Source organism: Toxorhynchites rutilus, chromosome 3 (genome assembly GCF_029784135.1).
Source record: "Toxorhynchites rutilus septentrionalis strain SRP chromosome 3, ASM2978413v1, whole genome shotgun sequence".
Taxonomy (NCBI): Eukaryota; Metazoa; Arthropoda; class Insecta; order Diptera; family Culicidae; genus Toxorhynchites; species Toxorhynchites rutilus.
Window position 1 is genome coordinate 203,783,129 of NC_073746.1, and position 10,389 is coordinate 203,793,517.

Sequence of the window (10,389 nt, forward strand, 5' to 3'; positions counted from 1 at the left end):
TCATCGGCGTGACAAAATTGACTCGGCGGTGCGCCGGTCCAAAATATCCGATCGCGGCAGCGTATGAAAAAGGATCAGCGGCGGCGGCGCACAGGTCTATTTAAAGAGAGGATCGAGATACTGAATATTGAGTAAGGAAGAGTTGACTGTATATAGCTTACAAAAGTATTGGATTTGAACTAAAAGACATGTTGGTATTTTAAATATATATAACAATATTTTATTTATCAATCGTTTTAATTAAGCATACTTCGGCTATCATATTTACGCTTCCGGTTTTTTTCGAACTATTGGAACATGTTTTAAATTTCACAAATCTCTTAATTATTTTATGTTTTAAATTATGACAATTCGAAACCCTCAAAGGCAAAGTTTTCAAACTTTTTTGAAGGGTAAAAATATCTTTTTTCGTTAGTTGAGAATGACTTCCAAAGTAATGGTTGATTATTTTTTCCATACAAATAAAAAAATAAAAAACGGTGCGTGTAACAAACACGAATGGCTTTTGACGTGCTGTAGCTAGAAGACTTGAGTATTTTCCATACTTTTTGTCGAAAGGAACTGCCGAGACACACTGGTTCAAACAATTTGAGCAAGTATTACTTGTTCTACTAATACTGCCCAAAATATAACCGGAAACGTGGTACACTGCATTGGCTTCGGATTTTTTTCTGGATCTTAAATACAGTTCAGCTACAGCAGATATATCCATATTTGATAGATCGGGAACATCGGGCTGGTCAGCATCGTCAAAACCATTCGCAGTATTGGAAAGTGAACGTTCACCTGGTTTTTGAGTATTTAAATACTCCATGAAACCTGTGAGGTATTTTTGGTCATCCATCTCATAAGATGAATTTTTTATTGGCTGCATATGTTGCGAGATGGCGATAGTACGTAAATGGTTTTTGAACTGCAATGGCGTTGGGCGTCGCTGTTTTGTCCTAACTACTCCAAAAAGGCTTTCGAGGCAGTCTTGAGTTAGAACGGATGTGCACACTTCACTATATCCCTCTTCTATGAGAGTATTTTGGAGCCTCAAAATAGCCGCTGTAGCCATTGCAATGGTTGATTGCCACGGCTTCCAGTAGCCTTCGAGACCGACCTGCAATTTGAGTATTACAGTATACTGCTAATGGACGTAGAACTTCCACGTTTACCTTCCACAAAAAAAATTAAATCCTCGGTCAATTTGTCCCATAATTTTTTGAAGTGGTTTATTAGACAAGATTTTTATCAATTGATAAAAAAAATTAATCCTAGTATATTGTTTCCATTGCTCGCAATCAAATACATTATTGTAAGCGACCATTAATGTTTCTCAACACCTTAACTTTTTCAATAGAACAAATGGATCTAGGTTGTGATGTTTAATTTTTTTATGGAAGGTAACATGTAACAGTCATACGTCAACGTCAGTATGCCTTTAGTTATTATTATTATTTTAACTGAATTACCTTCAAACCGGTTACAAGTTTAATCATCATATTAAGATGATCAATATCTGCTGCATATTTAACTTTGTTGCTCGGATTCAGAAATGTATCTGTTGATCTGGACGTTGTTAGGTCATACCATCTTGACAAATCCTCCAGGAAAGCTGCAGTCGTTTTGAGTTCAACATTCTCTGACTGATCCGCGATTATATGCATAGCTGCTGCAACAGTATGGTTACAATATTTGGTCGAATTGCTAACCTTCATCTTATCAACATTTGAGATTTTGAGCAATTCGAAGTCAACTTCCTCAGGCTTCAACCGATAAACCATTTTTGTTGCCTGGTCGGCCTCTTCTGTGACTAAAACACGTAAATGTTCCCTTGATACGATATTGGAGGAAAGATTTCTTAAATCAGTATACCATGATGGAACTTTAAAAAACTGATTTGATATAAAACCATTGACGATGCTTTTAAAAAGGTGTACAGGATCCGGGATAAATTACAAAAAGCGATCTTTATCAACAGGATGCACTGTAGTCCAGTTGTTCAGTGCGGTTTCTTTCTTAGTGCTTAATCCATAACTTTGCCACATGGCCTTGTTACTTGATCCGCAATCAGAAGTAACGAATCGAACTTTTAGGCCGAACGATTCAACGTTGATAATAATCCTGTCTACAGCTTCCTTCAACAAGCTGCCTGGAATTGTATTCCCTACAAATTCATAAGAGATCACTTGTTTCCACCTTGAATGCATGCCAACAATCATGAAAACAAGACCATGCGTCGCAAGCTTATCACTGGGTGGCATTGTAGTCATTCCGAAATGCTTCTGATTGTTTGGACAGAATTCATTCGCCTCATCTAGACTCATTTCGTCTAAAACAATGCCACAATCAAGTTCTTTCGAGCTCATCATAGCTACCTTCAACTTCAGGATGTCCAATACTTCATGTAGAAATCCTATTGCAAATTAGAGAATTATACAAAATGTAGTGGTAACGTTGTCTGTAACTTGATAAAAAATGTAAATCAGGGGTTTTCATATAATTCGCTTTTTATTGTACTTGAAGTGTTTCATATAAAAAAGAACTATGATATGATTCACGTTGTCACACGATTCGAAAGAAATCTGAAACAGGGTATTTCTTTCGGAGATTCGGGACTAAATCAAGTCAGATCAAATTAAATGGTGACCATGCTATACCATCAAGAACTCACTAGGCATATTCAAGAGATCACAAAGAATTTCCTGTCCGTTTCATCAATTTTTATTGAAAAATTTTCTAGACATATTTTCGGAGCTCGAAATTCAAAAAAAAACAAACCTCATTAGGAACGATATTAATACCCCTAATTTGTTTCAATAATTAAAATACCATATACACTATTGTGTATAAACGAAGTAGATATCACAGAATTCTATGTAATTTTATCTACAGTTAACCCTTTCATTACGGCAGTGTGCTTCGCCGAAGTGCTACTTTTGTACGGGGCACTGCGCCGAAAGTATGCACATCGCGCTGGTGTGATCGAAGAGCAGTATGAATTTCATGTCGTCTAAAGACAACGCTCGTACACACAGCTCGTCGCGCGGATGTCGTCTATAGACGACACTCGTACACACAGGACGTCGCGCGGATGTCGTCTATAGACGACGCTCGTAACGAAAGGGTTAAGCATGCAGATCATTGAATGGAAAAATATAAATAAATAAATCTGGGTCGCTTTGTTACAGGAATAACTCATAGGATAAGAGCATTTCGACTTATTTGTATCTTGGTTAACTTACCAGGTAACACATCACAAAGTATAATATAGAAAAAAATTATCGGGATATTATAAAGATAAATAATTTTGATATCTCAGTATCATACCTGTGAGTTTAATTGTCTGTGTTATTATTACATTACAAAATATTATTCGTGAAAAACAATAATACATACACATGCAATACTAACGTTATAGTTCAAAGTGTTCTCTTCTGGTTTCTACGCATGTATCGATCATAAATCGCTGATTAACAGTTATGCCAATTATTGACTCCTAAGCTCTAAATAAACTGATTTCAGTTAGGGATAGTTGGAGGAAGAGAGACGAGTAACATCAAAAATTTTTAAAAAATAAATACGATTCTCATTTCAGTATTTTTGAATGCGAACTGATGACCCAGATTTTTTATTTTAACTTTTACCACACTCCATGTATGGGCATAATTTCATATAATTGTGATAATCATCATACCAAAAGAATACAGTGATTTAAGGTGAAAGTTAACGGAATTCACAAATAACAGTCCTGGCAGTTTGGGCCTAATCATTTCGAATTTTTGAAAGCACAAATCTCAAAAAATACAAGGGAATCGTGTGTGAAATTCTAATTCATGGTGTTACGGACGGAAATCCCAAATCAGGACCGGTCTTAGAATTTGTTTACGATAATAGGATTGTTACGGACAGCTGAGGCTTATCGCGAATCGAGTTAGAGATCCATAAGATAAGCACTATTTGAGATTATATTTAGAAAAGACCTCCAAGCGAGGTATAGAAACGTTCAGAAAGGACCAATGTAAGGCAATTAAAAGATGTAAGAGCTCAAGTGTTTTGTTAGGCTAGAAAACGCTTGTAGTTCGAAATTATTGCCGGTCATAAATTCCGAATGGACGAATATTTAAATAGCGTCCGGTAAACAATTTAATGCATGCATCATTTAGGATGCATTTTTATTACCCTTTTCCATCCCTAGCTGCGCTCAGCCAGATACACCAGCAGGGTGTAATAAAATAAAAGGATGTTATTTAGAGCGAAGGATGGAAAGGGGAAATCCAAGAATAAGATAGGCGCACCGACGAGGTGCTATAAACTTAAGGTATTTTCTTAGGGTAGTGCAGCCGTCTCAGACTGCACGTTACCATACGCTAGAAGAAGGGACAAGGAAGGTAGATGATCTAAACGAAACCGATATGTTATCGGTTTTCAAGAGAGAGAGAGGAGATGTTCCTCGTCAATCTTAGTTTAAGGAACCATGTATATATTGTGAAACTTTTGAATAAATTTTTTAGTATTGTAACAGAACTCACGCGAAAGCGTTAAAATTTTTCTTTCAATAGAGAAATTTTTCATGGTGGCTCCAGAGAGGAGCAAGTTTTTCCTTTTATTTAAGTACAAAATGTGTTAATTTGCGAACTCTTCTCGGCAGTGGATGCCAGAGGTGATGTTCGTGAAATCTTCTCAGCAGTGAATGCGAGAAGTGTGAATTTGTGAATTCTCAAAGGCAGTGGATGCCTAAAAAGTGCATTTCTTTCGTGAATTTTATCAAAAGGCAGTGGATGCCTAAAAAGTGTATTCGTTTCGCGAATTTTCCTAAGGCAGTGGATGCCTAAAGAGTTTATTATTTTCGCGAATTTTCCTAAGGCAGTGGATGCCTAAAGAGTGTATTATTTTCACGAACTTTCCTAAGGCAGTGGATGCCTAAAGAGTGTATTATTTTCACGAATTTTCCTAAGGCAGTGGATGCCTAAAGAGTGTATTATTTTCACGAACTTTCCTAAGGCAGTGGATGCCTAAAGAGTGTATTATTTTCGCGAACTTTCCTAAAGGCAGTGGATGCCTAAAGAGTGTATTATTTTCACGAACTTTCCTAAGGCAGTGGATGCCTAAAGAGTGTATTATTTTCGCGAACTTTCCTAAGGCAGTGGATGCCTAAAGAGTGTATTCTTTTCGCGAACTTTCCTAAGGCAGTGGATGCCTAAAGAGTGTATTCTTTTCGCGAACTTTCCTAAGGCAGTGGATGCCTAAAGAGTGTATTCGTTTCGCGAACTTTACTAAAGCAGTGGATGCTATATACACACATAAATATATGTTAATTCAAGTACCAGAAGGCAGTTATTATAAATATGACCAACTGCCGCAGCAGCACGTGGTCGTGGAGTTAGAAGCAAGAGGTAGCAGCAGTATCCTCGGCACAATCGGAGAGACCATCGCTAGAGATACCAGGAACTGTCAACCAGCGGAACCAGAAGCAAGCGGTGGCATTAGATGCAGCAGCACCAGCATTGGCACTATCAGAAGTGACAAGAACAATCCGAGCCAGAAGGTTTGGACCACTCAAGAACCAGTCGGCACCAGCAGCAGCAGTAGTATCCCAGCACCAGATGAGTTAAGCGAAAACAGGTATAGAATTAATCTATATTAAGAATTATAGGGGTTGCGATAGCAACCATGGGAGTTTTTAAAATAGGGGCCAAGAGAGCAAAGAAATGATAAAGGAATAAATTCGTACGGTCAAGTGAGCCAACATTAAAATATAAACAATAAAATTAGTAGGAATATGGAAAACACATACAAGATGATTACCACTAAATACTTCACACGTAATGTGAAGGGTCACTGTCACCTATGTCACGAGTCTGATGAGGAACAGATGATTTATTGTTGCGAGTGTGAGCGATGGTTCCACTTGAGTTGCACTAATCTAAAGCAAGCCCCTCTAACGGGTGATCGGTGGATCTGTGTCAAATGCACAGATCTAGAATATAATTATTCGAAGAAAGTGCGAATAAGTGACTTAATAGGAATACTCGCTACTAGCATATATCCTAGTGGGTGGGGAAATTATTATAAGGAGGATATGCCAACCAAGCCGCCTCCATTTAGGGTAATTAGTGAATTGCATAGGCGAGTAAATGGCAATTCTGAATCTGAGTTTAGAAACTCAGAGGAATGCCATCAATTAAAAATGCCTCCTCCTTGGAATCCTGATCTAGTTGATTGCAGGAGGAAAGGTAATGATTCAGATGACAAAGTATTTGAATCATCTAAAGTAACCAGATTAATTGCACCTCCTCCGTGGAACCCTAAGTTGGCTAGGTATATGAGGAGGAAAAATGACAATTCATCTGAGTCAGAAGATTCAGATGATGAAGACAAACTTGAAGTGATACAAGTTGAAATGAATGAAAAACTAGGAGATGTTAGTCCTCAGAGCGGTGAAGATGGCTGCTCATTCCCAGTGAGGAAAGAGCCATTTAAAACCATATCAGTCGCAAAACGCGAATCTGATTATGAGAATAGTTTGCCCGCAATAGGCAAAACGGGTATCATCACAGATGTATGGGCTGTGATAGAAGAAAATACGAAAACCTCCACAGAAAGAGGAATTATGGCGGAAAAGAAAAAACCATGCGTGATGCATGAAGTCAGGGCGGATGAGATATCTGCAAATAAAGAAATAGCGGATTCCAATAATGGAAACGCTAAAAATTTTAAGATAGAAAAACTATCTATCAACCTTCAAGATCCAGAATGGGAAAGGCCAGCTACTGGATTAATTAAGAATTCTGTTGCAACACTGATTGTTGAACAGAAAATAAAATACCCAACTGAAAAACGGTTTGAAGAAATAGAACCACCTGTAGCAGTAGAGGAAGTAGTCCTCAGAAATAGAACAAAAATATTAGCAAAATTTTATTTGAAGACGAAAGCCTGGCGTGAAGGTTTTAAAAAATTCCTTAGAAGTGCAAAGTTCATCCCAAAAATTGGGAGCCAATGTAAAACCAAAAGTGTTATCATCAAGATGGATGATTCATCACAAGATGCTAACATACAATTTGAAAACTCAACAAATATAGAGATTTGTGTTATTGAGCCTCCGAGGAAGGTAGCGCCAGAAATAACACCAAAGGAATTGTTTATAAATGAATCTTCATTTCTTCCAAGGAGAAATAATTCCCACAATAGAAAATCATATTCAGTCGATAATTATAGTATTGGAAATCTCGATAAATACTGTACCCCAGATTACCAGTATCCTCGACGTCGTATCAAAAACGACTTCCACTCTGTAACCGCGAGTTACACTATTGTACCATCATTAACGAAATATGATGAATATTCTATTTTGCAAAATTTGTGACATGTTGACAATATTTAGTCATAGGGCAACACATATAAAATAATGCGATCGTTATAGTTAAAAGCCATAGATTCGTATAAAATAGGACTACTTATAATTGAAAAATTATGGCTCTGAATAACTTTCAAATCTTTAGAAGACTGTTTCCTAAGTATTAGGGGCGTCTATTTACCTGTATGACAACGAGAGCAATACATCTTAAGTTAGCGCAAGATATGAGTTCGGATTCTTTCATTATATGTTTCCGCAATTTGCAAAATTATGGCCCAGATAGGGAAATTATTACCGTAGATCAAAACTATAAACTCTCTAATATAGAGGTTGGAAAGTTTGTTTTTCAACGTTTGTAATATGTTGATATTCTTTATATCTATATAAAGTATAGAAAATCTTAAGCTAGATAAAATATAAAGACGAAAATCTTAAAATGGAAATTTAACAAAACTGTTAACTGAATTAATTAGAAAATATTTTTAGGCAAATGATTTGCTTGAAGTTCAGCAAGTGAGCTGCTGAAAGACTTTAATACAATTTAAGATACAATTGTTTCGTTATAAAATGGACCCAATAAAATGATAACTTGTAAGGTCCAAAATATCAATTAGAGCAAAAAAGAAGAGACTGTCTGGTCAAGCGTCAAGCATTTGGAATGCTCAAAACATTACTCTGATGGGTTAAAAGTATAGCAAGTATTCTGCTGAAAAATATACATTGACCACTAAAGAAAAAATTATGGCGCAGCAAGTGATATGCTGAAGCCAGTTTCTATACGAATGATTGGCTCAAAGCTCAGTAAGTGAATTGCTGAAAGGAGCGATATCAACTGTAAATTAGTTGATGGTAGAAAAAATTAAAAATACAGCTATGAAGAATTTGGAAGACTGATTTGTTAGCAAGTGGATTGCTTAACCTTCAGCAAGTGATTTGCTGAAGGGGTCAAAACCAAAAGTTTCTTTTTTAAGCAAGTGAATTGCTTAAAACTCAGCAAGTGGATTGCTGAGAGTAACAACATCACCAGTAAGTCGGTTGATGAAATACAGCATGTGAGATGCTGAAGAAAGATTTTTTAAACAAGTGGTTTGCGAAGCTCAGCATGTGAGTTGCTGAGAATATGATCAATGCATTATTCAAATGAATATTAAAAGCATAGCTTCCAGTCTTAACTGAGGGAAAGATTGGAGATGGTTAACTATACAATGTAGATGACATTATGAGTTATTTGAATACAAGTAACAGGAAAAAAAAATTGAATGAAATTTTTAAATGTATTTCAAAGTATATCACACTATGAGAGCATGAGTTGCATGCATAAAGAAAACGACTTGAAAAAGTTTATGTGAGCTACGATCAGTCGTATTATATGATTAGTCGGAACAGTTACATGAGAACTGAGGCTTTAAAATTGGATTTAGTATTCAGAGACAAACTTTAATGTTAATACTTGCTGAAGGAACGGTAATTGTACTACCAAAAGATTAGCACATTGACTAATTATTTCAAAAGGATGTTTTGAGAAAAACAATATCAGCAATGTAACAAGACAACTAGCAAAGGGATGTTGGATTCAAGATTCCTTTCTTGGCAACGAGATAACTTAGCATTAAAATGGAACGTTGTGTTTGATGAAAGAAAATCTTATAAGAGAAAAGAAAAATGTAATTTGCATTTCCTTTAATGGAAAATATTATATAACACTGAACCTCAATGAATAATTTTCCAAAAAGAAACTTGAAGTTAGTTTATATAATTAACGGTTATATCAAATTACTAGTGAGAGCAATTATTCGAAATTTACGAATGTTTACGATTAGTTTGCATAACTGTATGCAGAATAAAAATGAAACAAAAAATACTATTATTAATAAAACAAATAATAAGTTATGTTTTCTAGTATAAACTTGTAAGTGTAAGTGTAAGGAAAAGATAATAATGTGAGTGAAATCAAATCACACAATAAAACACAGAATAAAGCGATACAGCTACAGATGGAAATATGTTCAAGCAAATGTATATGATTTAGAACATGTAGAACGACTATCAAAAATTTAAATTAAAATGTAGAAAAGAATGATAATACTGAAGAATTTGGTAAATCTATGTAGTAGATTTACGGAGTCCGGAATGTTACGGACAGCTGAGGCTTATCGCGAATCGAGTTAGAGATCCATAAGATAAGCACTATTTGAGATTATATTTAGAAAAGACCTCCAAGCGAGGTATAGAAACGTTCAGAAAGGACCAATGTAAGGCAATTAAAAGATGTAAGAGCTCAAGTGTTTTGTTAGGCTAGAAAACGCTTGTAGTTCGAAATTATTGCCGGTCATAAATTCCGAATGGACGAATATTTAAATAGCGTCCGGTAAACAATTTAATGCATGCATCATTTAGGATGCATTTTTATTACCCTTTTCCATCCCTAGCTGCGCTCAGCCAGATACACCAGCAGGGTGTAATAAAATAAAAGGATGTTATTTAGAGCGAAGGATGGAAAGGGGAAATCCAAGAATAAGATAGGCGCACCGACGAGGTGCTATAAACTTAAGGTATTTTCTTAGGGTAGTGCAGCCGTCTCAGACTGCACGTTACCATACGCTAGAAGAAGGGACAAGGAAGGTAGATGATCTAAACGAAACCGATATGTTATCGGTTTTCAAGAGAGAGAGAGGAGATGTTCCTCGTCAATCTTAGTTTAAGGAACCATGTATATATTGTGAAACTTTTGAATAAATTTTTTAGTATTGTAACAGAACTCACGCGAAAGCGTTAAAATTTTTCTTTCAATAGAGAAATTTTTCAAGGATAGACAAATAGGGATCAGGTAGAACACATGGCAGGGATAACTAGAATGACGCAGGCAAAAGAGTCTGGTACCAGACAAATGAGAAAAGGCAACTCTCATTTGTCTGGTACCAGACACTCTCACGCGCCAATAGGTAGAGAAATCTTCACAAAAACAAAGGGTCTAAAATGTTTAGTCACCAGATAGGACCTTAAATATGTTGACGACAGCTCATACAAAAGATTGTTTTTGTTGTTCA

General features: G+C 36.1%; 1 protein-coding gene across 1 annotated transcript; it reads right to left on the minus strand.

Annotated features, from left to right (window-relative positions):
* LOC129773858 (uncharacterized) lies at positions 1 to 1,769 on the minus strand. Its single transcript, XM_055777516.1, has 3 exons — positions 1,458 to 1,769; positions 698 to 1,105; positions 1 to 96 (listed from the first exon to the last, which is right to left on the minus strand). Exons 1-3 carry the CDS (start codon positions 1,767 to 1,769, stop codon positions 1 to 3), a joined length of 816 nt encoding a protein of 271 aa, XP_055633491.1.
* Between the last annotated feature and the right edge of the window lie 8,620 nt (positions 1,770 to 10,389).